The sequence below is a fragment of the Ictalurus furcatus genome, chromosome 16 (genome assembly GCF_023375685.1).
Source record: "Ictalurus furcatus strain D&B chromosome 16, Billie_1.0, whole genome shotgun sequence".
Taxonomy (NCBI): Eukaryota; Metazoa; Chordata; class Actinopteri; order Siluriformes; family Ictaluridae; genus Ictalurus; species Ictalurus furcatus.
Genome location: NC_071270.1, coordinates 18,901,586 through 18,929,136, shown reverse-complemented (window position 1 = coordinate 18,929,136; position 27,551 = coordinate 18,901,586). Strand labels below are relative to the sequence as shown.

General features: G+C 38.0%; 1 protein-coding gene across 8 annotated transcripts; it reads right to left on the bottom strand.

Moving 5' to 3' along the window:
• Positions 1-59: 59 nt before the first annotated feature.
• Positions 60-26,922, bottom strand: tpm2 (tropomyosin 2 (beta)). 8 transcript variants are annotated; one of them, XM_053645798.1, is made up of 9 exons: positions 26,646-26,922; positions 23,697-23,822; positions 15,517-15,650; positions 13,395-13,512; positions 9,989-10,059; positions 8,560-8,635; positions 7,408-7,470; positions 7,227-7,296; positions 60-1,352 (listed from the first exon to the last, which is right to left on the bottom strand). In XM_053645798.1, the coding sequence occupies exons 1-9, from the start codon at positions 26,757-26,759 to the stop codon at positions 1,270-1,272; spliced, it is 855 nt and encodes a 284-aa protein (XP_053501773.1). In that variant the 5' UTR covers positions 26,760-26,922; the 3' UTR covers positions 60-1,269. The 8 variants fall into 8 exon arrangements, with proteins under 8 accessions (XP_053501773.1, XP_053501775.1, XP_053501779.1 ...); XM_053645800.1 differs by lacking the exon at positions 8,560-8,635 and adding an exon at positions 7,921-7,996 and having other exon boundaries at positions 26,646-26,889; XM_053645799.1 differs by lacking the exon at positions 60-1,352 and adding an exon at positions 4,641-5,195.
• Between the last annotated feature and the right edge of the window lie 629 nt (positions 26,923-27,551).

Here is a 27,551-nt window from a genome sequence, read left to right as displayed (position 1 = left end):
AATAAAAAAATTATGGAGACAGCAGGAAAATGGTAAAAATAAAGGCACAAAGGGAGCACTTTGTATTCAACATTTTAATCATCTTTAACAAAGAGCTTACACAACTGCATAGTTAGGTGACGCTTTAAAAATGGGCTATAACCGTTCAAAACATTAATCACATTCCCATCAATTATTCTAAAATCCTGCAACTAAAAAAAAAAAATCCTGTTTCTAAAAATAGTGTAACTCAGTGGCATGTGCACCAGTTTTAATACATCATGGTAGGAATTTGTAGGAGAAACACCATGAAACAGGAAGTATTTTAGACATTACAAACTGTCAAAACGATCTACATTCAGAAATCAAAAATTAGGTGAAGCGAAAACTGATTGTGATTTGAATCAGCATTGATACTTTGGCCATGACAGTCATTTTCGGTGAACAGATCAGTAGACTGATTTCACATCTGTAAACATGCACTTGCGTCTACTCTGAGAGGAGTTCTGGTCCTGTCACCTACTAATAACTATTAAATGAACGTATTTCTTAAGATCACCAAAAGTGCTTCAACCAGTCCTCTACTCTAGTAGAGTAGAGAAAGTGTGAACTGCACATGAATTCATGACGGTGGATTATTCATGAAGAGAAGCACTAATTAAACTGAGCAGTTGGTCATTTTGATGGTGATAATCAGTAAATATTCAATATTACTCATAATTCAGTGCCTTGTTTACACACATGGAATCAGTCCATATTAATGTTGCATAAACAGCAAACTAAGAAATCAATTGAAGTCCAGTAATACAAAGCAACGAGTCGCTCTGTTGATTTGGATATGATTTGGTCAAGCACTGGAATGACTAAAGCACCGGGTACGAGGCAGTGGAGTAGTTAAAGCATCGCTGTTAATGAATGAGTAAACAGTTCCTTGGTTAGAAGCAAACACTTATTAGTAATTAGACGGATAAGTAACTTTGGTCTCATGTGTCAGAACTACCCAAAGCCAAACACTGTCACTTCACTGGTACTGATGGATGTACTACTGATTCTATAACTACTCATAAAACTTGATCAAATGGGCCTGTGTCTGAGAGAGATATACCACAGAGAGTCTATCTACACATATAAAATGGCAGAGTGTAATTTCAGGGCATCTGGAGCTATCAAACTAAAGCTACTAAGACCTTACCCCTCTGAGGGATGTGTGTGCACAGGATTGCTGCATGGGGCTCCACTGGAAAGCTCTATGTCATGTAAGACTCTTGTTTGTGGTGCAGATTTTGCACTTTATAAATTGTTCAGCTCCATTAGAGTCTGGTCCAGCACTTGGTGCATGCCTAGGTTCTCCTCTTTAGCCTGGGCTAGTTTCTCTGTTGGCAGAGGGGAAAAAAATGGACAAAGTGAGAAAGCAACATTATAAAAGGGGCAACAACATTAACAATACAGTACAAAAAGCACTCTCTAAACTAAACATAGCAATAAATCCATTTTTCTCCAGGGATGAAAAAAAAAAAAAAAACGTGACGCTTATTAAATTTACATTAGAACTGTCTTTAATACAGTACACGGTTAAAGTACATGACTTTGTTTGATTTTAGATACGCAGTTGTGAGCAGGAAGCAGATTCCTGATTCTTGGTTCGTCCCTAAACGAGGTGAGACCGAGGCCTCTCTCGGCACAGAGACTGGTTAGTGTGTGTTGTGTGAGTGAAATGTCAGGTGAGGTTTGGGTTTCACTCAGCACAAAGGAGCAGTCACAGAGGATAGCGGCTGTTTCGGCTCAGCGCCTCCACCACACCGCGGTGATTAGCCAAAAATGATTCAGGCACAATTAATGGGACAAAAGTAAAAAATGTCCCAATAATGCTCTTTCTGATCAAAATATAAATTTTTTATCGCACATGTGATTGCCTAAGAAAAACCGTCAGATAATGCTGAGACCAAAGTATGGCAAACAGCCAAGAAAGTTGAAAAAATGTTTTTTTGGGCCACTTTTTTTTTTTATCTGTTTTTTAACTTTGCCTATGCTATCGTCCTGCACAGATAAAGAATTTTAGCATTAATTCACAACATTCGGGAAAAATTATACATTAATGTTTCCAAAGTGTAGAAAGGCATGTTTACAAAGCATGAACATTAACAGTGTGAAAATCAGAACATGTCTTTGTATATAAACATTTGTCCAGTTCACATAAGCATTAGTAATCCCATAAAGGCATGGCTGGAAGAATATAAACTAAATTCCCATGCTCCAGTTACTTACACTAATAAACAACAGACTAGATTTCAAAGTCACAGCGAAAACATGGACAAATATTTCCTTTGAGGTTAAAAACAACCCAAACATTTAGGTTCGTCTCTGTGGCCTTGAGACAGATTAATCTCATTTGATTTGAAATTATAATAAAATAATAAGCCCATGAATTTCCCAGCATGAAGAATCACATTCGATATGATTCTGAGCTCAAGTGCTGAGTAGACAATAGCACTAAAGGCTAAGGAAAAGGGACCACAGTGCCATTGGAGCAAATAATAAGATATTCGGTTGGTGCACCAGTCTCAGCACAGCAGTTACACTGACGTGGCAATCACAGGTTTATATTAATGTGCCGTTTCTATAGTAACAACTCATTCACAGGGACTTGTACGGTGCATGCTCCAACATAATATAAGCCTAATAATAAACACATTAAAAATGTGTTGTTATTTTAAAACAAAGTAAAACACTGAACTGTTGATATGGTGAAGTTTTCTGTATGAACACATTTGCTTAACTCCAGTGTCAGCACTTTGTAACACTGAGTTATGGTTTTTTCACCTCAAGAATGTCTTCGGGACTTTCAGCATCCTGGTTTCTCAATATGAATTTCTCAACATGACAAGCTGCTTTTTTTTTTTATCTTAGAAACTTTGAGAAAGATGCTGTTGAAAGAACGACTTTTTAAATCGCTGCTATAATTTAAATGATAACAGGAACCAATTTGTTTCGCTGATGTTCCACAACATAAAATGTAACTAGAAATGGCATGACATGCCAATTTTTGGCAAAGTGTTTCGGTATAAAAGGAATAAAACCCTTTGGGTTGTGCTGTTTTGGGAAATAATAAACTTTGGGCATGATAAAAGGAACTCAACTTTGCCTAGGTCACATCACACCACCCACCATTGATTATTTTCCTATTACAGCATGCCCTGTGGTGTTTTCTTCTTTACTTTTTCCATACACAATTAAAAATAATCGTCCTCTTGTCTTCCATTGGTGGCAGATTTGACTGGATATATACTGTTTTTCTACATTATTGATGGACGGGGTGAAGGCAGGCTGACAAAGTGTGAATAGCATCAAAGTGCAGCTACATGGAAGGTACACATAAGAAACTAGCTTATACATGTCCAAATTTTCTGGAGCTGTAGATTTGCTTTTCATTCATACTGTTGGGTTTTATATTTCTAAGGCAGCAATATATAATGAAAGAAAACATGTGAAGAACATACTCATCTACATGCTCAGAACTATGAACGACCATGCAATTAATTTATGTAGTATTATATAGTAGCTACTATTTCAGAGCTGTCAGACAATCCCTATATTTGTCCTAAGAATGACATGGAAAAATTTCAGGTTATGTGCTAAATGACAATTCATTAACTAAGCACCCTGCAGTCTACGGTCTGAAAAAATTTACATTATTACCTCTAAAGTCAGCCAAATGTTCAGTTCCCAAATATGACGATGAATAATTTTGAACATGAAGAGAATTTCATCTGGAGAGGCTCAGCTGCTGAGCTCATTAAAAACTACTCTTAGCTCATTAGTGCGGTTTTTCTCCACCGTCTCACGTAAGCGATATGTTTCCACAGCATCTCAGAGAGCCAGGTACAGAAGCAGGACAGCGGAGAGAGGAAAGAGAGAAAGATAAATGAGGGAGGAAAGAAAGAAGGAGTGAGCTGTTAGTGCAGTCAGAAAGCACAAGGCGCTGCAACAAAGGCACCAGCACTACTGGAGAGCAACTGTGATGAAAAAATGTCCAATTACATCAGAAAAAGATACAGTACAGCAGTACATGTGAATGGTATGGTAAAGACATCACGAAAATATAAACACATTTCTTAGACCTGTTTTTATTACAGCTGTTAGCACTTACCTTATCCTACTTATTCATAAAACAGCCACAGGGATTATAAATCATAAAATGTTTCTTTTCCTTCCTTATTGAGTCGCCAATTCTTTAGACATTTAGAGTTGCTTTTTGGAATTTTGAATACAAATCAAAGTAGCATGTTATGTATAAGAATAATAATTGTTCCTTCCGCATAGAAGGACAACGATATATTACAAGTATCTACAAAAATAATACCAAATAATAAGTCCTATAAGTCATAATTCTCCATGTATCACTGCCCTTTTCCTTCTTCATAACGCCAGTGACTAACTGCATCTCAAAATTACTAACAGACATTTGGCTTGTGGTTTCTGAACTTAAAAAAAATAGGACAAATACTCTTAGTTAACAAATATATAAATCTTAATATAGTTGGCAGTGAAACTCTAAATTCCATCCAAAGCTGTAAATGAACTGGCTATGAACAAGCAAAATAGTATTAATAGTGTTTGAATGGAAAAATAAAGGGGGGGGGGGGGGGAGAAGAGAAGAAAAGTAAGGGTTTTTTGCTTTTTATTACAGAGGAAGAAAATAAAGCACTACAGAAACAGAGAACAAATACTGAACAAATTCCAGCAGAACAATGCAGCAGATGTGTAAACACTGACAAACTGGCAAAGCTCAAGAAGAAAAATATCTTCTAAACAGAAAGCTAATGAAACAGAACACACGAGGTGTTGCTACCTCGAAAAACAGCAACGAAAAAATAGGTAGGACCCATACTGGCTCCCTGGGGTACGCAGTATCAAACTTATTTATTAAGAAACCATGCATTCATTTCTGAAAACTGACTTTATGACTGAGACTGGGATCTGATTTAAATAGTGGAATGGAGGGAATTAAAAACAAGGCAGGATGACAATAAGTGAACCCCAGATGAGCCAGATGTAGGAAGCGCCAAGGAAGAAGAACTGAAGAAACAGGGACGATGAAGAAGGCACAAGTAGAGAAAGGGTGAGACAGTGCATTTAAAGGGTTGTCATGTCGTTGAGAGCCAGATCCAGCTCCTCACTGAGGGCTTTGCCCTTTAGCTTCTGAGCGTATACCTCATCTGTGTTACACACACACACACACACACACACACACACACACACACACACCCCCCAAAGGAACAGTAAAAGACCAGACACGGAGAGACAGAAGGAAACAAAGAGTGGGGACAAAGGAAAGATGGTCAGAAAGAGGAAACAATTCTGTTAGCTTCAGAAAGCAAATCTATAACTGGCCACTAAAATGACAAAATACACTAAATTAACCCGGTTATGACTCGTATCTTAAATCAAGTGTGGTCAATCTTATCTGCTGGAGTGGCTACAGGGTTTTTATTCTAAACAAGAGCCACATTTGATTCTACCTGTTTAATTTGCTACAATTAACTATTAGGTTTGTCTCCTATTTGGCTGGAATGAAAGCTGACAGCCACAGAGGAAATTTATTGATAAGATTGAAGACCACTGCTTTAAAATAATATAAAATCATGGTGGCCATCCTAACTATTGTGCAGTACAGCTTATGTGCAGAATAAAACTTCCATTCTGGACTTAAAACTCAGCAAGGTCATGCACTGTAATACTCTAACTGATCTATACACTTTTATCCAAAAGTCAGTTAATGAGCCTCACAACACCTACATGCAACCTCATGCTCTTGTTAATGGTGTGCAGTCGATTCAACTCATTCAAACATAACCCACATATAATTAAAGCTGAGAAGTGTCTAGTTTCCATGATCAACCATTCCGACAGATTAAAAACATGAATATGTAGAGCTCTAATGGGGTTAAAAGTCCCTTCTAAGCAACATTTTTTTAATATACATATTATATATATATATATATATATATATATATATATATATATATATATATATATATATATATATATATATATATATACACATACACACACACACACACTCACATGCATACACACACACATACATACATACATACATATATATACACACACACACACACAGATGATTAAATTCACCAAGTTTAAATAAATATTTTTCATTAAATGTATTAATTTAACAACATTAATATCAGCAGTTTGTTAATGTTAATATTGACAATTCTCTCTATTCCAACTACATCCTGTTTGTGCAAAGAGAACATACAATACTTCATATCCCATGAAACTGGTTAGTTCTTAACCACAGCAGATCAGTTGTCAAACCTTACTGTTTTTTTAAAAATATCCTTCCTTCTCAAATTAGAGAGCCAGAGTTTATGAAAATGGACCATTTATTTCCATCATAAAACTTCCATGTAAGTATATGGCGGGAAAAAATTAATAGTTTGTGCTGATGGCTAGTTCCAAAATCAGTTGATTGTCAAGATTTCTTCCATCAACTCTTAGTGACGTAAAGGTGACTTAAATCTTTTTGGATCGGGTCACATCGCAGCAAACTGTATAGTTTTATTCATAAGCTTGAAAACCATAGACTTATTTTATTGGTTCTCATAAAGTGCTGTCTGACTCTCTGATTAGTTCTATAATGAGTCTGTCTCCAGTCCACACAGGCTGAAGGTCTGAAAGGGTTAAAACAGACCATTATACTGGTTGAACTACTCGGGTTTTTTTTTTTTTCAAACCTCATTTTCTCCTATTCTACCAATTCCCAACCTCTAACAAGCTAGCAACTACCAACCAGGAAAGGTGAAGGCTAACACATGCTTCCATGGGAACATTTAAGGTTAGCCATCAGAACTTTCTGAAATGCTGCTCATGCTATGGTACAGGGCAGCTGAACACACTCGGAGGAAAGCGCTATCTGCCCTCTTCCACATACATGAGCTTACTGAGCCCCATGATTGGCTAGAGTACTTCAATCCCTCTTAACCATAGCGCATGGCCGATTTTGCTCTCTTGGACTCCTGGCCACGCATGGCTGTAGCATGGTAAGGGTTTGCATTCACATGCTTCTGCGTATTGGGTGAACACTTCCAAGTGAATACAAACACAACTTTATGAAAACATGACACATGGTAGTGTGAAACATTCTCAACACAGATGCGGTTAACGACCAGGACGTCAATTAATTATAGACAACCCTGATTTTTGATAACTTGCTAAAGTACCTTCCAAATCATCGATGGTCTTCTCAAGTTTAGCCACAGACCTCTCGGCAAACTCAGCACGAGTCTCAGCCTAGGAACAGAGAGAAAAAAAAACAAACAGTTTCAAACTCATTAACAAGTAAAAACAACATTCCAGCAGAACTTCATATTATTCAAACAAAATCTTTAACAGATTGCTCACCTCTTTCAGCTTTTCAGTGAGCACTTTGATTTCCTCTTCATATTTGTCTTCTTTTGTTGAATACTAAATATGAAAGAATTGTGGAAACATTAATAATAAGATCAGCATTACTTGAAGCTTAAAAAGAATCAAATTTTGCAGGATTTATAGCAATATGGAGAAAAATGCAGAGCAGTCTACCAGGAGAGAAGTTTTGGAGACTGTGCCACACGATTGTATTAATCAAAGAAGAATTCTCAAGAATAAAGTTGATCACACACTTTATTAGCCATCAATAACTTGAGCAGAGAAGTGAAAGAGTCTACTACTACACTTCATATCCCTTGGGATAAATAAGAAACTTTCTTTCATTTACGAGTCCTATTGTGTTGTAAGCAAGCCTTTTGGTTTCGTACTGTCCCACTTAGTGCTCCGGTAACCGTCTCTATAGTTACCCAAACACCCGTGAGCTTGGGCTCAGCACTGTTGGCTTTTCACAGTAACCCAGCCACCAGCTGTTGCTGCTTCGCCTACCTTCTCTGCCTGGGCCTCCAAAGACTTCAAGTTGTTGGTGACATTTTTCAACTCTTCCTCAAGGTCACCAGATTTGCTGTGCCGTAGCAGAAGAGATGGAGAACAAGTAGAGGGGGGGAAAAAGAGGAGAAAAGAGAAAGAAAGAGCATTTTAAAAAGATAGAAAAGTCTAGCTAAAGGAGACCCCAAACTGACGAGGGAGAAGAGGTGTTTCTCATAACACCAGACACCGTGGACACAGCTAGGAATACAAACTTACCTCCGTGACATTAAAAAGTGCTTAGTTAAAATGCATTAGGAAAAGGACTTTTTGGTATTTTTTTTTTATACATTTACAGATAATAAAATAAATATAAATAAAATAAAATAGACTCGCAATCAAAATATAAATAATTAAAAATGTTGCAATTTTGCAATAATGCTATTGAATAAAAGTCTCTTTCCTAAGGCTATAGTAGGGGCCACCTTTGCCAGGCAGAAGAGATGGTTCACCTAACAAGCTGAGAAACAAGAAGCGATTCGAAGCACAGGGTTGGAGTTATGCAAAGAACAATGAAGGTTAGTGAGTTCCAGCAAGAAAGGAGGAGATGGAAAAAAGCCAGCATTAATGTCAGTGTTTGAGCAACAGTCACTGCTGTACCTCTTCCTCTCCGCACATCATGGACTTCAAATTCTGATCCATGAGTCTAAGCTCCTCCTCCAGCTGTCTGACTCGACTGGGTTAGTCCAACATGAGCAGAGAATGGGGGGAGAGGAGGGGGCCACAAAACATGGTGTGTTCCAGGGTGGGGTGCATTGGAGCATGCATTTAGGAAACAAAGGGAGAGAGAGGACCAAGATCCTCGCTGTGGTTAGTGAACCCCAGAAATGTTCTTTTTCACTCATGTTTTATTACATACAGAGTGGGGTGACTGAAAGACCACAGGCAGCTGGTAAACAAATAGACAGTCATACTAATTAGATCCAAGTGACTAATCTCAAGCCATCACTGCCATGTTGCAACCATTGCTATGTTGAATCTGCTATTACCACAGTCGATCTGTCAGAATTTAAGCAAACACACCAGCATTGGTCTGTTTTTTGGATCGGCAGGCATTTCTGTATGTGGCTAGTTAATATGCAGTAATGAAAGCATGTCTGACTAAGTAATAAAGAAGAAAAAAAAGCTAACAAATAATCAGTGCATGAAAATATTTGTGTGGTGGGCTGGGAAAACCCTTATGTGGTGTAATTTTGACTTTTTTTTTTTTTTTTTTTTTTTTTTTTTTTTAAACTGTATCATGACTGAACTGGTTCTCCTTTGCATGGATTTCAATCATGAGTGAAGATCTATCGTTTTAAAACAGGAAAAGCGAGAAAATCCTCCTTAAAGATTTCATTCTGACTGCAGAGAGGAACATCGCAGATAATTTGACAGCTAGTGTCCGATTACAAACTAAAATTGATCAGGCACAAGTCTGTTTCACTACAGCACATAGCTATCCCACAACTTGAACAAAGTGCAAGGAAATCAGTTAGCAAAAAAGATTATTCTCCGTTTTAATGTAATCCATTTTATACTTGAAACCTCTCTTAATTTCCAAAACTGTCTATTATGCCCTGTGGTAGTGGGCTTAAGTATTTTCCAGCTTGACCTACATTATAACAGTAAACATGCTATGTGGGCGTGGCTTGGGATCAGACAACTGTACCTTGGTGCAAATTCTTGGAAATGATCTAGCGTCATAAATAGATCATTCACAGCATGAAATATGATATTTTATGCTGCCTGTTGCTTTGGAAAGTCTTTCAGACACCACAAACGTGCACGCATATTGCATCACTGTTCATGCAAAATATAACCCTAACAGTGAATACACTACACAAACATGGCTCTAGTCTAGCATACACATTTACTATGGACAAATATGTAACATTCAAATGATTAATAAAAAATATCAACAGTATGAATGCTGTAGACTGCATATTTACGTGCAATATAATAAAACAACATTTTTTAATTTGTCATTATTTACAAAATAGCAGCTGAACTTCATACATGCGCTCTGGTGATTGTAAATAATACTCACGCCTCAGCCACCTCAGCACGCTCTTCAGAACGCTCAAGGTCACCCTCAAGGACGACCAGCTTACGGGCCACCTGCAGGTAAACAACAAAAACAAAAAAAACAACAAAAAAAAAACCAAACAGTTAACAACACAGTAACACAGTGACGAGCACAAGTGCTGCTTCCTGGTTAATATGTTGAGTGTCTCAGCAGACTTGCTGGGGTGGGATAGGAACTGTAGACAAGCAATACACTGAGGACAATAAAATGACAGCACCATATCTATAAGGGTTTTCAAATCTGTAGTCAAACTGCACTACACATGTAATTTATCTTTAACCAATCTTTAGGATTCTAGCACTCGAGCGGTAAGTATGTAAAAACTGCTCTGCAAGCACTAAATCTGAAGGTTTGTATTCCAAAGGTCAATGCAGTGTTGACTCTACACATTGCCAAAAGAGATCAAGAGTCAAGTCACATGTGAATCTGCTCTTGAAATTGCTAACAAGCATGGACACTGAGGTTGGTGAAGTGTTTAAATATGAAATGCTGCTGCTATATGCATGAAATAAACCATTGATGGTCTTAAAAGATCAATCCACTGATCAGTCTGGTATAAAAACCAAGACCTTGCTGCATTTAAACACAATATGTTACTTACAGTACTGCTTGAAAGCTGAATGTTGTAGAATTTTCTATATATCTGTATAAATATGACCTAAAACATCATCTGATTTTCACACAAGCCCTAAAAGAAGACAAAGAGAACCCAATTAAACAAATGAGATGAAAATATTATACTTGGTCATTTATTTATTGAGGGAAATGATCCAATATTACATATCTGTGAGTGGCAAAAGTAGGTGAACATCTATGATTAGCAGTTTAATTTGAAGGTGAAATTAGAGTGTTTTCAATAAATGGGATGACAATCAGGCGTGTGAGTGAGCACCCTGTCTTATTTAAAGAACAGGGATCTATCAAAGTCTGATCTCCACAACATGTTTGTATAAGTGTATCATGGCACGAAAAAAGGAGATTTCTGAGGACTGTATCAGGCTGGAAAAGATTACAAAACCATCTCTAAAACTTTTGGACTCAACCAATCCAGTCAGACAGATTGTGTACAAATGGAGGAAATTCAACAGCACTGTTACCCTCCCCAGGAGTACTCCAAGAGCAAGACGTATAATAGTCACAAAGGAACCAAGGGTAACTTCTAAGCAACTAGAAGCCTCTTGCACATTGGCTAATTTTAATGTTCATGAGTCCACCATCATGTGAACACTGAACAATGGTGTGCATGGCAGGGTTGCAAGGAAAAAGCCACTGCTCTCCAAAAAGAACATTGCTGCCCTTCTGCAGTTTGCTAAAGATCATGTGGACAAGCTAGAAGGCAACTGGAAAAATGTTCTGTGGACAAATGAGACCAAAACAGAACTTTTTTTAAAAAAATTTTTTTAAATCTCTTTTTTAAATGAGATGAAATTAAGTTTGGAGAAAGGAAAACACTACATTCCAGCATAAGAACCTTATCCCATCTGTGAAACATGATGGTGGTATCATCATGGTTTGGGACAGTTTTGCTGCATCTGAGCCAGGACGACTTGCCATCGTTTATGGAACAATAAATTCTGAATTATACCACCAAATTCTAAAGGAAAATGTCAAGACATCTGTCCATGAACTGAATCTCAAGAGAAAGTGGGTCATGTAGCAAGACAACGACCCTAAACACACAAGTCATTCTACCAAGAATGGTTAAAGAAGAATAAAGTTGTTTTGGAACTGCCAAGTCAAAGTCCTGCCCTTAATCCAATAGAAATGTTGTGGAAGGACCTGAAGCAAGCTGTTAATGTGAGGAAACCCACCAACATCCCAGAGTTGAAGCTGTTCTGTACTGAGGAATGGGCTAAAATTCCTCCAAGCTGATGTGCAGGACTGATCAACAGTTACTGGAAACGATTAGTTGCAGTTATTGCTGCACAAGGGGGTCACAGCAGATACTGAAAGCAAAGGTTCACATACTTTTGCCACTCACAGATTCGTAATATTGGATCATTTTCCTCAAGAAATAAGTGACCACGTATAATATTTTTGTCTCATTCATTTAATTGGGTTCTCTTCATCTTGTGTGAAAATCTGGTAATGTTTTAGGTCATAGTTATTCAGAAACTTTCAAGCACCGCTGTAATGTTGTAGTGCTATACAGAAAGACCACTTAATAAGAGGTTTAATAATTAGCTAAATACTACAAGAGTTTTTAAGAGGCCCTCAAATGCTTCTCTCTCATTTCAAGCTTCTCTCCATGGTAAAGCCATTTCATTACCATTAGGGCAACAACAACAACAGCAAAAAGACACAGGAGCAGTCACACTAAATAGTACCACTTGTGCAAACAGGATGAACCGATCAGACACTGGGAACGTGTTAAAAGATGTGAAAGGAATGCCTGGCGAGAAGTAAATTGATTCCACAATGAGGGGAAAAGCTAACAGCTAAATTACAAGGCCTTGAGAAGTCAAAATGGAAATGTAGGATTTCTGTTGGGCAACATGTATTACAGACTATTAAAAACTTTTTCCACTGTATCTTCAAAAACAAGATTTAGCCTAAACAAGAGCCAGAGGAAACTCAGAGACACCCTGAGATATGGACTGATATGGTCCGAGTGATGAGCGTTACAGCAACTGCATCATCAGTTCAATGAACAATAATGATATTGCTCAATATTGCTGGCCATTTGGTTAACCAATTTAATTGGCTGCAACAAAATTACTGACAAAACACTGATGAAGTGTTAATTTTTTCAGTATGATTAAATTAAATAATTTAAATTCAGTCCAGACCAATAAAATATGCAATGGGAAAAAAAATCCATATGAATCTATAAGCATTCTTCTTTTTCAATTTTTTTGTTTGTGTTTCTTTCTTTTGTTCTTTCTTTCTTTTTAATATGTTCTTGTCTGTGGATAGTCAATCAGCAGCAAACTGTGCTGCTCACCGCACTCCCAAGTCCAACTGATTCCTGTTGGTACCAATCTTATGTAATCATCCGCACTGGACTGACTAACGGAAAAAGCACCACTCCAGTTTACTGGGGCCAAAAGATCCAGTACAGTGCATTGGAAAAAGGCCATTAGATCTTCCACACAAGTGTGCAGAGGTTTCATAACAGTAAGCAAAGAAATCTAGAAATAAGGGAAATTAAATATACAAAATAAACATATACAATATATATGTGTATAAGCCTATAACCTGCAGATACCACAGGTTACAAAACAAGTAACATACAAATAATATTGTTTTGTGAATAAACATGAATCGTCATCAAGGGACTGTCTCGGATTCAAAATAAACTTATAAATAACGTATAACTGAATCTGACCTCTCAGTAATAGGTTTTTAAACTCCCCAAGTTACACACCTCTTCATATTTGCGGTCAGCCTCCTCAGCAATGTGTTTGGCCTCCTTCAGCTGCATCTCCTGAAGCTCCATCTTCTCCTCATCTTTTGTTGCTCTGTTCTCAATGACCTTCATTCCTCTGTGGACCAAAGAAACCAAAAAAAAAAAAAGTACAATAAGTGTGTTTTCACACCTGGCTTGCTGGGAGCATTTGTTTTGGAACCTGGTGCATTTTCTCCCTCGGTTCGGTTGGAATTTGGTCTGACTCACATATTTCTGAACAACTTTCAAAAACACATATAAACACAGAGGTTTACAAAGTGTTAAGTGAACATCTCAATCTTTAATTAAAGACTTTAATTGCTCTGTGGAACATATAAATGGGATAATTTATAATTACTACAACTAAAAAGCCACAATAAGCTTGCACAGCTGCTGTCTATTAATCTGGATGGATGGGCGCTATGGGCGGAACCCCGGAACATAAACAGGTGCACACTGACCAATGAGAGGACAGTTTACTCACATGTGATTTCATAAACACATTTTGGTATGTTTTGAAAGGTTGCCTTGTGAAAGAGAACCGAGCAAAGGAGAAAATACAACATTGTAACAATTTAAGTCTCTGATTCGGAACAAAGCACAAATCTACAGGTCTGAAAACGCCCCAAGTTTCAGTTAGTCCACCACTTCCCAACCCAGTCCTCAATGACCCTACTTAGTTGTGCTGCCTTCCATTAAATGAAACCGCATTATTACCTGGGTTGGAAATATTTGATTTACTTTTGCAGTCAAAATTATTCAACCCCCATTGCAAATCAGGTTTATTGTCACAATTTACAAACTTTCAGCTGTTTGCAATGAACAAATCAAACAAAAACAATTAAAATAGTTCAACACAAGGAATGCTTCAAGTGGTTTCCCCAAATTCAACTGAAAATGCAACTTATAATGATTTCTCCAGTTTCACAATTATTCAACCTCCTGAATAGAATCCCTCACAACAACACAAATATGCAAAACAGGTGTTGTCTCAAAATGTATGAAATAACCTGGATGGGGAGGAAAAAGGAAGCTATGAATGGCTGCAAGCAGATTTCTGAGAGGGCAGGTTGTGAAAAACCCTCGAGTGACTGCAAAAGACCTGCAGCAAGACTTGGTGGCAACAGACACTGAGGTTTCAGTGAGCACAGTAAGGCGAGTACTAAACGCAGAAGGTTTCCATGCCAGAACTCCAAGACGTACGCCGCTACTGACCCAAAAGCACAAGAAAACTCGGCTCAAAATCAGACAAATTAGCCACAGAACTTTTGGGATTCTGTTCTGTGGAGCGATGAAACAAAACTAGAACTTTTCAGCACGATGGATCACCGTTATCTCTGGAAAAAGAAGGATGAAGAAAGAACACACTGTACACAGTCAAGCATGGTGGTGGCTCGGTGATGCTCTGGGGCTGCTTTGCATCGTCTGGCACTGGAAACCTGCAGCGTGTGGATGGCAAGATGAATTCATTGAAGTAGCAGGAAATCCTAGGAGAAAATTTCATGGACCTTCCAACAGGACAATGATCCCAAGCATACCTCAGATTCCACCAAGGTTTGGTTGCAGAAGACGTCCTGGAAGATTCTACAGGTCCATCACATTCACCATCGAAAATCTCTGGTAGGATGTGAAGAAGGCGGATGGAGCACGTAACCCAAGAATATTACTGTACTGGAGGCCATTGCTCATGAGGAATGGGCTAAGATTCCTCAGGCACGCTGCCAGTCGCTATGCATCTTGGTTGCAGCAGGTCATAACAGCAAAAGGGTGCTCTACTAAGTACTAAAGATGCTTCCCATGAAGGGGCTGAATAATTTTGAAACTAGTGAAATCATTATAAGTTGCATTTTCAGTTGAATTTGGGGAAACCACTTGAAGCATTCATTGTGTTGAACTACTTCAATTGCTTTTGTTTGATTTGTTCATTGCAAACAGCTGAAAGTCTGTAAATTTTGACAATAAACCTGATTTGCAATAGGAGTCGAATAATTTTGATACTAACTGACCATATTTAGAACACCCAGGTAAACCGGCCAGACACTCAGACTTGTCCAAATTTGTACAAGCATATTTTCTAGAATGTTAGTTCCAAATAAATCACCTCTCGCTCTCATCTGCAGCTTTTTCTGCCTCCTCGAGTTTCTGCAGTGCGGTGGCCAGTCTCTCCTGGGCCCTGTCCAACTCCTCCTCAACCAGCTGGATACGTCTGTTCAGGGAGGCCACTTCAGCCTCTGCCTACGAGGACAACACAGCCATGATGAAATACACTTACCAAAACATAACAGATCACAAACAATTCCGGATTTTGTACTATACAGGCAAGTAGTGTTGTAGTATGAAGTGGATCTGTTCTGTCTATTTCTTTTAGACTTTGCACTGGCAGTCTAGCTGGACCACAGTTATAAATCAAAGCATGCAGCCGTTTTCCTAAAACTTTTACACTTTGAACACAGTAACCCATGGGATATTATTAAAGCAATTAATACATCATTACTTAGACATATACCCTGGGAACCAGCAGTTCTGGGGTTATATGTGTGGAGACTTCCTCTCATGGGACATTAAGAATGATTTTTTTTTCTGGATGCTTCTCAGATAAGAATCACAATGTAAAGTTCATTTACCCTCTGAGAAATTTAAACCAGCAAGCTAATCATCACCCGCTAATTCCATAAAGCAGATTTACAGTTTAGGTGCAAAAAAGGAAAGACATGATAACCTAAAGGAGGTTACATGAAAGTGAATGGAAAAGCTACAAACTACAGAAACTAAAAGGGTGGCATTGAATTGTCAGTCCTGAGTTTCCACACACGTTTTAAAACAGAGGTGCATTTGAATAAATGAATAAATACTCAGCTAGCTGTTCCAAGTGCAAGGATTCAAATACTGAAGTCATGAATTGGGTATTTATGGGTAATTACACCAAACTTCATGGCAATGAATAATGAATCACTGAAGATAGAAATGTCATGCACAATCAATTGATCCACCAGAAAGAAAGAAAAAAGAAAAAAAAGTCACTTTGTACTCACTAACACAGTAATTCGGATACAAGTGAAAATCTTTCACTGCACAATTTTGACTGAAGGATCTTAAAACTATTACAAGCAGAAAATTATATTCTTTCATCTCATAAAAGAAGCCATTCTTCTAAAAATAAAAAATGGTCTCTAGAGGTGAGATAAAAACTATCACTGACAAATTCTGTTGTGTTATTTGAAGTGTTTTTTAATTCACTTTGAATGTCGCTATTTTTATTTTCTTATTTGAAGTGTTCATTTTTTTTTTCAGTTTGGATGTTTTTTGATCTTTTATTTACCTTAATATGTATTAATAGTTAATATATATTAATATGTATTTAATTTAAAAAGTACAGTACATTTTCATGGTACAGTCAGTAATATTTCTTTTTGTAATAAAGTTCAGCAGTATTTTACTTTGAGTGTTATGATTTCACTCAGTATCAATTTTAAAAACTCAGTTGATTAATCGGTTATTGGAAGGTACTGCCCAACTTAGTTATCAGTAAAATCCAGTATTAATCGACCTCTAATATGAAATATGGATCATTTGTTCACACATTCATCCAAATATCTGTTCAATAACCTTTACAAGTACTCAAAGATCATGTGTCCTCAGAAAGCTGAAGCCAGTTTATAATAGAGTCTGTAATGCCTGTGTTAAGGCCAGTGTCTCAATTGCATAGAAACCACATATAATGTGAATCTTATACAATGCAACCTTGTAAGCCACATAAAAAAGAAATTCTACCTTTTCCCATGACTGTAAAGAGAAAAGTATTGTTTGTTCTTCAAAAGGAAAGCCTGCTGTATATCCCTGCCCCAATTGTTCAACCATTCATCTGCCCGTGTTCTACATTAATGTCTAATTTTAGTCTACAAATACAAAAAAATAGCTGGAAATTTACATAATTTTGTTTGTTGTGTAGCCTTTTTGGTTAAACACGATCAAAGGACATTTTGATAGAATGTATTTCCATATTTAACCAATCTATTAACAATAAATTAGGAATGTTTAAACAATTTAGGCTAGAAAAAACAAAAAACATGTACCACATACTGGTAAACAAATCAGGGTCAAACACCCATCGTATTCAAAGAATGTGTTGCTATGCATTACTACACTTCCAGGTTAAAGGTGCGTACACCAGTGTAAACCCCTCATTGCTCCAAGTGTGGAGAGATGAAGCTGCAGGTCCATGAGGAGATGTTGATGACTGAGATGATTAGACTTTGGCTTTCACATTCCACCATTCCACGTTTCCCACTGAGCCAGAGGGAGCACAAAAGAGCTAGTGTTCTTCTCTCACTCCCCAGCAGACGACAGCTATAATCAGACCCCCGCTCTGTCAAATCCTCAGTCTGAACCAATTCCAGTGTGTTTCAGCAGGGCAGCTGTGGAATGCCGCAAATGGCATCCCAAATATTTCTAACGGCTTAAGTTAATAATTAACAATCAACGCAACTCTCTTTGTCAATTTAACTGCTGAAGGGCAACTGATTAAAAAAAAACAAAAACAATTCCAAGAGCTCTTAAGGACCTAAAGAGAGAGCAGCTTTGTTTGGTGAAGTGTCTGCCCACCTTGGCTCCTTTTTCATATCCTCACACTTAAACTACAACCTGTTTTCACTCTTAACTTATGATGTGATCTGGAGAAAAGTTTTATTCCTCCGTTGTTCTTTTATGCCCTCAATGCATCAGTGATAGTTTATTTTGTTCATTTTTATTTATTTTTTTGAATAAGTGATTTCAAAGATTATTTTGAACAAAGTTTCCCCAAGCCAGTTTTCAGTTAGAGTTTTCAGGGCTCTGGCTCACGTTGTGGTGAAATCTCTCTATGGTAAAGTCATGCACTAGGTATCTGATATACGAGAAGCTTGGACATTCCCAAGGTCTTTTTTGCTCACATGCAATGAAGAGCACAGGAAATGATTAACCTTGTGTTCTCTGGGATCGAGGCCAGGTTGAGTCAAGCCAATAGAGATGAAGACTGGGAGGAGACACAGGAAGTGGGAGCAGGTTGGCTAAACAGTCTAGCTGGGTCAAACCGCTAAAGTCCCTACTGCAGCTATAGGGTTAGGGTGTGGAAGAAAAGGCATAACTTGGATGCACCTGTGTCAGCAGAACGTGCCGGAAACAGCAAACCACCACGGTCCTTATCGACATGGATTATAAATGTAATAATGAAGGGTAATATCAAACGTCTCATACACTCTCAATGGGGCTGGCATGCTTACAGTAAGCATAAACCTTTAAGTATGTATCATTCAACTAAATAAAAGTGTATGTAGTGTACTCGAAAAGGTATCTATGATCTAATTATGTACTTTAAATCCATTATAACAGTATACGTATGTTTTCATATCTATGACATATTAAAGGTGCAAAGAAAAGGGGTACCAGCCTAGTAACAAGAAAAGGCATAGTTTAGTATGCCTCATTTTCTCTAAGATGAAAGGAACGGCATCAAGTCCATACACCCATCACAATGTAATAAATCATATCTCAAAAATATAGGGTGTATATCAACATTAACTTAATGAAAAAAATACCCTTATTGAGAGAAATGATTTTAAAAAAAAAACAAAAAAAAACTTTTTTTAGATAAGTTGGTCACCAGAAACTTCATGATTTAAAAAGTAAAAATAAAAAACATTTTCCTCAGTGTCAGTTTGTTTTATTTTATGAATGACAGTGAGTCTCATGTTGCTTGAAGGCCGGAAGCAGCCTGAGGCAGAGTCTCTATAGTAACACTGTAACTGTATCTGCTCTCTGCAGCCGTCAACCAACATTTATAAAGACGAGATACTACAAAATAACCACAACAGGTTTGTGCGTCAGACCAAAAAACAAAAACAAAAACAAAAACAAAAAAACAAATTGTATCAATCTCAAATGTCTATCTCTGCTAGCTCTGTTTCAGGGACAAGGTCTGTCTCTAAAGTCTTACCCTCTCCCTGGCATGTCTCTCTGAGTCCACCTCTCTCTGAAGCGCCTCGGCTCGGTCTTCTGCATCGTCCGCCTGCTGTTGCAGGGTCTGGATTTTCCTTTTCACAGCCTCGATGGATGACATTTTTTTTGTTTTTAATTCGCTTTCGACACTAATCTACAGCCGAGACACCTTGGACTTGGAGAGGGAGAGAGAGCGATAGAGAGAGAGCCTTGGGCCACCTCCAGACCCTGAACTTTTTTAAACCTGCTAAACTAAAGTTTCTTCTTCATGGGAGAGTTATAAAGAAGGACGTTTACTCTGTTTCAGAGTTCCTGTGTAACTCGACGTGCTCTGCTGCTGAAGGAGAAAAATTGCTTTTGTAGAAAAGTCACACACTCCTCTGCGTCATCTAGGCTCCGCCCCTCTCTTATCTGACGTGACGTCATCATGGCGCTCGCGCGTTTAACAACGCCCTCTTTTTCTCTCTGCTTTTTGCTAAAGTAACGGTTCATGTTATTGGCTAACGGTGCTAGCTAATTCATTTTGGTCACTATATAACCGCTATTTTAAGTTTTTGCTCCATAAGAACTCTCTGAACTACTTTCATGAGCGTTTTTTCATTTCAGAAAACTAGTTGTAGTCATATTTTTTTTTTGGTAGTACCTGCTGAAAAAAAACCATCAAAAAGCATCACCGAAAATCGAAAGGTTTCCACTAGAAATAGCATTACAACCCATCAGCTCTTAAACATTAAAACCATTACCATTACTGGTCCTTAATGGTGTCCACTAGACATAACATGCCACCAATATAAGGTAACAGATTACCAGTAGAGATCCTCAGGGACCATTACAGTTTCCATTAAAACCAATACAATTCCCATTATAACCATTAAAACCATTACAAATTCTATAAGGGTTTCTATTGGGGGTTTTTTCACCATACTGACGATTATATGTTTTTCTTTCTTAAAGAACGAGACTTTTCTGAAGTGTCTGCCCGCCTTGGCTCCTTTTTCAAGGCCAAACAGAGTTCATTTAAAACCATAATGAACTTTTTTACAATATTCGTTGTTACCCAGATGAGGACGGGTTCCCTTCTGAGTCTGGTTCCTCTCAAGGTTTCTTCCTCTTAACATCTTAGGGAGTTTTTCCTTGTCACCGTCGCCACCGGCTTGCTCAATTGGGATAAATTTGCACATTTAAAATCTGTATACCGTGCTTATATGTTTCTGTAAAGCTGCTTTGAGACAATGCCTATTGTAAAAAGCGCTATACAAATAAAATTGAATTGAAATTTCTGAAATCTATTTACCGAAATCATTTAGATCATCCACCATACAAGGAAAAAAGCTTAGAAGGCGCACATTAATATACACCCTGTGGTATAATTTTCTATAGCAGCAGCTTTGACAGTAGTGCTGGCGGTAATTCAAATCATAGGTTTATATTAATGCGCTCATTTTAATATACTCTCATTTCTATAGTAATATAACAACTTACACAGGGATCTGTATAGCAGATACGCACATAAACTGATTAAAATATTTTCTGCAAGGAGACATTTATTTAGAATTTTCTGTAAGGAGTCTCCAATATGAGCACTTTGTAAAAGTCTTGTGTAGTCTTCGTAAGTTTTCTGACACAGGAAGTCTTCGAGATTTTGTGGTTTGGTGGTTTTAATTTCGGTAACATAACAAGCTGCATTTTTTTTTTGAGTGAGGAAAGAAAGAGGCTGGTGAATAAAGGACTGTTTACAACTATAATAAAGTAATTTGTTTTGCAGACTCTTTGGAACAATATTCAAAAATAATAACATTTTATGGTGCTAACAGTAACTCAGGTTGCAGGTTGCAGGTTGCATCCCACTTAACCACTGATTATTTTCTTATAGTAGCCCACCCCCAAGTGCATTATTCCTTACTTAGATGAATATACAGTAGGAAGAATTAAAAGAAAAGGTTTTTTTTTAAGTCAAAGCGTACAAGAGCTGTTATATGAGCTTCACTGAGTGAAGTTAGACAAGTCTTAGTCCATTTTGTACATGATGACTGCACTCAGAAGGTTCACAGTGATTCAGTCAGCAGGATTATAAACTGATTCACTCTTGCTCTTTCACGCTGGTGTCTGGAAAGGCACACTAGTTGTTAAGTGGTGAGCAAGCGCTGGCAAGCATTACTTCAATGCACTATATACAAAAGACTGCATTCTTTTCATTCTTTTCCTTCTTTGGTCATATAATAACAACACAAAGACTCAGGGTGGATATCAATCATTCTCTCCTATGCAGTAAAACATTGTATTACCGTATACTACTCCTTTTTTTCCTCCACTATCTGTCACTATTATTCATGGAGGTTACAGTGAGCTTCATCCTGCCTTTCCAGTTGTAATAAACCGGTGTATTTTTATACTGATAAATGTAACATATTGAGCTTTCTGTAATAATGCCCTAGGAAAATATTTGGACTTTTCTGTGTATAGACGTACATTTAGAATATATAACATAATTTTAATTCCATATTCAGGCCATATAAGTCATCCATCTAAGCATGGACATATAGTATAGGATTAATAATTAAAACCTAGTTCGGACAATCGACTTTATGCAAATTATTATTGGTTATGTATTGTTAACAACATCAGCAATAGGAGCAGAACTGAACTCTTTCTTTATGGTACATTTGGCATGATAAAAGAATTAGATCCATGCGTTGTTTGTTTATTTTAAAATGAGTTAAACTGCCATATTTGGACGGTTTAACTCATTTTAAAAAAACTGTCATATTGTGACAGTTATATTCAAACTCCCAGTTTGCTATGAGACTTTTCATTGTAATATTTAATAATTGCTTTTCTTTTCTTTTCTTTTTCCACTGCAGTTATAATGGCATCACCAATTGTACCTCTATAAGGGTAAAAAAAGGGGTGGTTATATAAAAGGGATGGTTGTCCAAGCATATTGCTTGATAAGCATTGATATGACAGGTGTATGTCATCTGTTGAGTTAAACAGCAGGAAATTATTTGCTGGAAAAGACTATTACTAAAGGGGTCAGGCAGAGGCAGTGAGGATTAGAAATTGGGCGAGAAGTGTAAAGGAAAGGGTGTTATCATGGAACATAGACAGGAAAAGGGAGGTGATGCTGACAGACACTGCTTACATTGTGGCATTATGTCAACCCATGTGGAGTCAAATCATGAGCTAATAAAATATACCAGGCAAATGATGTATACCTCTAAATGCACTAAATCCACTACAGACTATTGTGATCTGCAAATATGCCATGTGCTTTTGATTAAGCATGATATATTTTCACAGATGGTTTTATGGCATTTCAGTAACCGATATTATTTTATCGAACTTTTTGATCCACTTTTGTAAACTCTGATCATTAAAACACTAAAAAGTGTACAAGATGTTGCAAAAGTGAACACAGGGCACATACAGTATCTGGCCCAGTATCCCCTTCCCACCATTATTATAATCACAGCTGTCACTTTAAGTAACCTTGATAACCCAAGAACCTGATGATAGGTATGTACAGATAGTCTACAATCAACCAAGACACTGTGTGTCTAACATTTGCTTCTTTACTATTGCATTGGAGATACAAAGCTAATGGAGGTAACAAGTAATGTAAGATAGTAGAGACAGTCTAAAAGAGTCTCACTTTTGCTATCTGGTCTGAGTGATTAAAACGCATGGCTGGTGCTGACTGCCTTTATGGAGTGTTTACAGTAAGTGATAGTGGGAAGCGGTTAGCACTTTCTCTAGAGTGCTTGTCAACAGCATGGTTACTGCTTAGTTGTTCCTGCCAGGGATTTCTGGCATGGTTAAGACAGGAGGATAGGCCTGAGTCAGAGTGACTGACATGGAGACGTTGCTGAGATTTATGCCAAGAGAGCACCAGATATCATCGTAGTTAAATGGTTGGGTATATGTAACACTTAATATTGCCACTTAGAATGACGTAAGGTTGAGTTTAAAATCATGCTTTTAAAATGTGGCCAACGCCACCACATTTATTTGACTGTATTAGATTTTTTTTTTCTTTTAAAGTTCACTAATTTAGGAGTTATTTTCTTTGAACCTTTGAACCTTATTTATAATTTGTATTTAGCCAGACATGTCCTCAAAATTGGGGGGAAAAAAATGTTTAGATAATAAATAGAATGTTGAGTAAATAGCGCCACCCTGTGGTGAAATCCCTAAAAGGCTTGCAAGCATTTTATGTCAAATTATAATCAATTCACTTGTAAAATGAATGAACATTACCATGATTTAGTCCCATGAGAGTGCAAGCGTGTTCTCTCATGTGTCACTTACGTCTGTGGCTTTCTTCTCAGCCTGCTCCAGCTTCTCTTGCGCATCCTTCAGTGACTCTGAGTATTTATCCAACTCGTCCTCCACACCCTTCAGCTTCTTCTGCAGACCCAACAGCTCCTCTTCCAGCTGACACACACACACACACACACACACGCACACACAAAAACATTAGTGTTGTGGATCTCTGTAAGTGAAAGAAGAATACCTCAGGTCAAAAATGTTTATATAACCTACCTGTCACTTTTGTAAATGTGTTTGCACATATGACGTGTGACGACATGACATGAACACGTGAATTCTTTGCAGTGACATTAAAATATAGCAAATGGAAGGCTGCATAAAGTGTAGTCTATTTGAAGCTAGAGGCATAAATCAGTGCGGTGCCATGCCAAAGGGCAGGCAGGCTGAAGATGGCATGAGGACAGGATTATAAAGGGAACATAAGACACAGCCTTGGAGATGAAGGCCTTCACCAGGTCTGCAGCTGGTGAGGCTCGTTTTCCCATTTCAACACGCTGAGATAAAACATTATACAGTAGCCAGGCAGCCATAATACAGCAATAGCTACCTATTTGGTATATTGTGTTCTTTGGTCCTTAGAGACAGTCTGCTACTGTATATGGCAGTGCAAACCACAACTCCTGTTATGAAAATAGACCACAGTTCATGGGCGGCCATGATTAAAGCTTTCTGCTAAGCTCATGAGATCACAAGCCCAGGCGTTCCACAATGTGCCAAAACCAAAGGCTTTGATGTGTGTGGAACTGTGGGCCTCTCGTTATAAGGACAGGCAAGAGTCTATAACCTGATTTGGTTTGTTTTGCCACTGATTAAGCTTGAAACTAGTACAGACTAGCAAAGAACTAAATTTATTCAGTAAAGTCAGTAAAACTAGCCCATGGAATGCCGTTTCAAGAGATACCCGCAGCTGCCCCTGTCCCCACAGTAACAAGAGACACAATAGGCCATAAACCAGAAATAAAAGGACTATAAAAAGCCTATTATGACTGACAGAGCTGCTGGTATGAACACAATGTGCTCATGATAGACACACTGGGATGTCTTTGAGCTCCAGTTATGTGAAGCATTGCGTTTCGTCGTCATGTGTCGTCAAGGAATCTTACATCTAAATGCTGGGGCTGCTGTAGAGTCTTGTGGTTTGGTAACCTTTGACAACTTACACAGCCTTGACCCCCTAGTGTGTACAGGAATAATTCCAAGATGATCAGGAAATGCACAAAAGGAAAAAGGACACAAGGATGTCATGCAGAAACCGCTTGGTTTAAGACTGCGGTTAGAATGTGGTTTTCTTTGAAGCAACACTAATTAAGAAGAACACTGTCATACGCAGAGTATAAAAAGGCTGGCTAGATAGGCCTAATATGAGGTTTTATAGAAGAGAATCTTCTGATTAAACATTAGTGTTTAAATGAGGGTAGTCTAGATGGCATTTGATGGTGATCATTTTGGAAAATTGTATTGTATTACACACACATACACACACACACACACACACACACACACAAAGACTGGCAAATGTTCAAGGACACATGCTTCTGTGTACTCCACTCAGCTCTTCTTACTTAAAAGGAAAAAAAAGAGAATCCAAATACAGAAAACTGCACCTCAGGGGAAAGAAAAAATTCCTAAAAAATGAAGAGTCAATAACTTCATGATAACATTACTGACCACCAAAACCACACAGCAAAAACACTAATAACTTCAAGACCAGTATCCTTCTCGATGATGAGTTAAAATGCATGAGCACGATATCCATGAAGCCACAGAGAAATGTCAACGTACAGTAATGACACAAGGGAGAAAAAAATGTGAGGCCCGAATTCTTCATCAACTTGAGCTAGTGATCTGAAGGTCTGAAGATTCTTTACTGAGACAAGTAAGAAAAACGAACTGAACTCGCTGAAGAGCATTCTTGCTACCCAAGGCTTGTAAAACTGTGGACGGGAAACAGCAGTTTAAGCAATCTCTGAGAAATGCATAAACTGTGAGCGACCAGACAAGCATGTCCTAAATTGCTCTGCAAACATAATGTAACATTTATCCACACGTTGGCCTGAATATAAAGGTCACACTGCAATCATGTCATTTTGTGACTCATCTGACGCTGCCAGTAATAAACTCAAACACACTTCACCCTGGGCTGTGTGTCTGAATATTAAGTGTCATATTTAATCAAATAACCAAACTGTCACTCAAGTCTACTTCACAGCTGTTTAATTACACAGTGCTCACACACAGTCTTAATCTCTGTGACTGCTTTAAGAGTTTGTGGTGGGCAGATCTTCTGGAATAAAACAATGCATTTCTCATGACGTCAGAAACGATCAGCAGAAGCCTGCCTCAATCTGTGCAATGTCTGGGGTGAAAATGTGTCCTTTTTTAGCCATACTGACACACAGCTCTAGATTCTTTTGAACTGCATTCCAGCGAATGCTTTCACGTGCACTTTTATGAGTCGAAATCAAATATAAACTTCTCGGTTTGATTCTAAAGAACTAACCTGGAAGTCAGTTATGTTTTTTATGTTCCAATCAAAATGGACATTACATTCTACAGTACAAACATATCTCCATACTTAACTCTCTCTCTCTATATATATATATATTCCTTTTTCACATATTGTGACATGAGGTCCTGTACAATTTCAGGTCATATTGAAATGCACCACAACATGATATACATGTGATTTTTCTATAAGGGCAAGGCCTTATATATATATATATATATATATATATATATATATATATATATATATATATATATATATATATATATATTTTAGAACACAAGAAAGTGTTTATATATTATTCTTATTCCTCAAAACTGCAGGAATTATAAATGACAGCATTGGGATTCTCTGATTAATCTCTCTCTCTCTCACACACACACACACACAAACACACACACACACACACACAACTCCAATACCAGTTTGCATTTGTCCTCTGCTCCTTTCTTGTCCACTTCCGCTTGCTCGGCGCGGTCTATGGCATTCTCCTTGTCCAACTTCAGCATCTGCATCTTCTTCTTGATGGCCTCCATGGTGGCTGCTTGGGGACACTGTCTCCTGCACGCTGAGAAAGCTGGGAGCAGACGCAGAGGGCTGATGCGAAGTACTGAACAGCACCGAGGGCTCCAGAAGAGTGAAGGTCCAGAGGCTGACTCGGATTGGGCGGTGTGGGAGGCAGGAATCCTGTCCAAAACGAGAGCAGCACTTTTTTTGGAAAGCTCGCTGAAGTCACTCGGTGGAGGAATGACGTCGCGCGCGCTGATCCGTGCGTTCAGATTTGGACGCAGTGCTTTTGTCCATCTTTGGGAGACTCTTTGAAAGCACAAGTGGGGATGAGTTGTGGGGTAGAACCGTGCAAAATCCCCTGAGAAGAAACCGTGGTGGTGTGTTTAGTACAGTAGTACGAGTTTAGGGACGTGGTATTTGAATGAAGTGTGATTTATTTATAGTTAAACATATTTCTGTCTCTATTCTACAAATGTTATATTGGAGAAGAACTCACACAATTCACTTAGTTCCAAACTGTTGTAGGTTTAGACCAATTCTCAAATATCCCCCAATTCCCAGATATAAGTTCCCTACATTAGTGACCTGTGTATGAAATAATATCTCCTGTTCCTCCTTAGACAGGACAGAACCCCCTCACTTTACCCATCAGCATAACGCAACCAGCTGTGTCCCTCAACCAGAGCTTATGAAGAGAGTAAATATGAATGCTAGCTAAAAGCTAGCATAAATGTAATTTGAGTAATTTGAATAATGCTAATTAGTGTCTATCTGTGTTTATTTCTTGTTGACAACATGAGTTCTGACTGAACTTCCGC

Coding starts and splice junctions, on each gene's coding strand:
- tpm2 (XM_053645798.1), bottom strand. CDS start 26,759: ATGGAGGCCATCAAGAAGAAGATGCAGATGCTGAAGTTGGACAAGGAG. Junction 23,823..26,645: donor CAGAGGACAAATGCAAACTG/GTATTGGAGTTG, acceptor TGTGTGTGTCAG/CTGGAAGAGGAGCTGTTGGG. Junction 8,636..9,988: donor CGTGCTGAGGTGGCTGAGGC/GTGAGTATTATT, acceptor GGACTAACCCAG/TCGAGTCAGACAGCTGGAGG.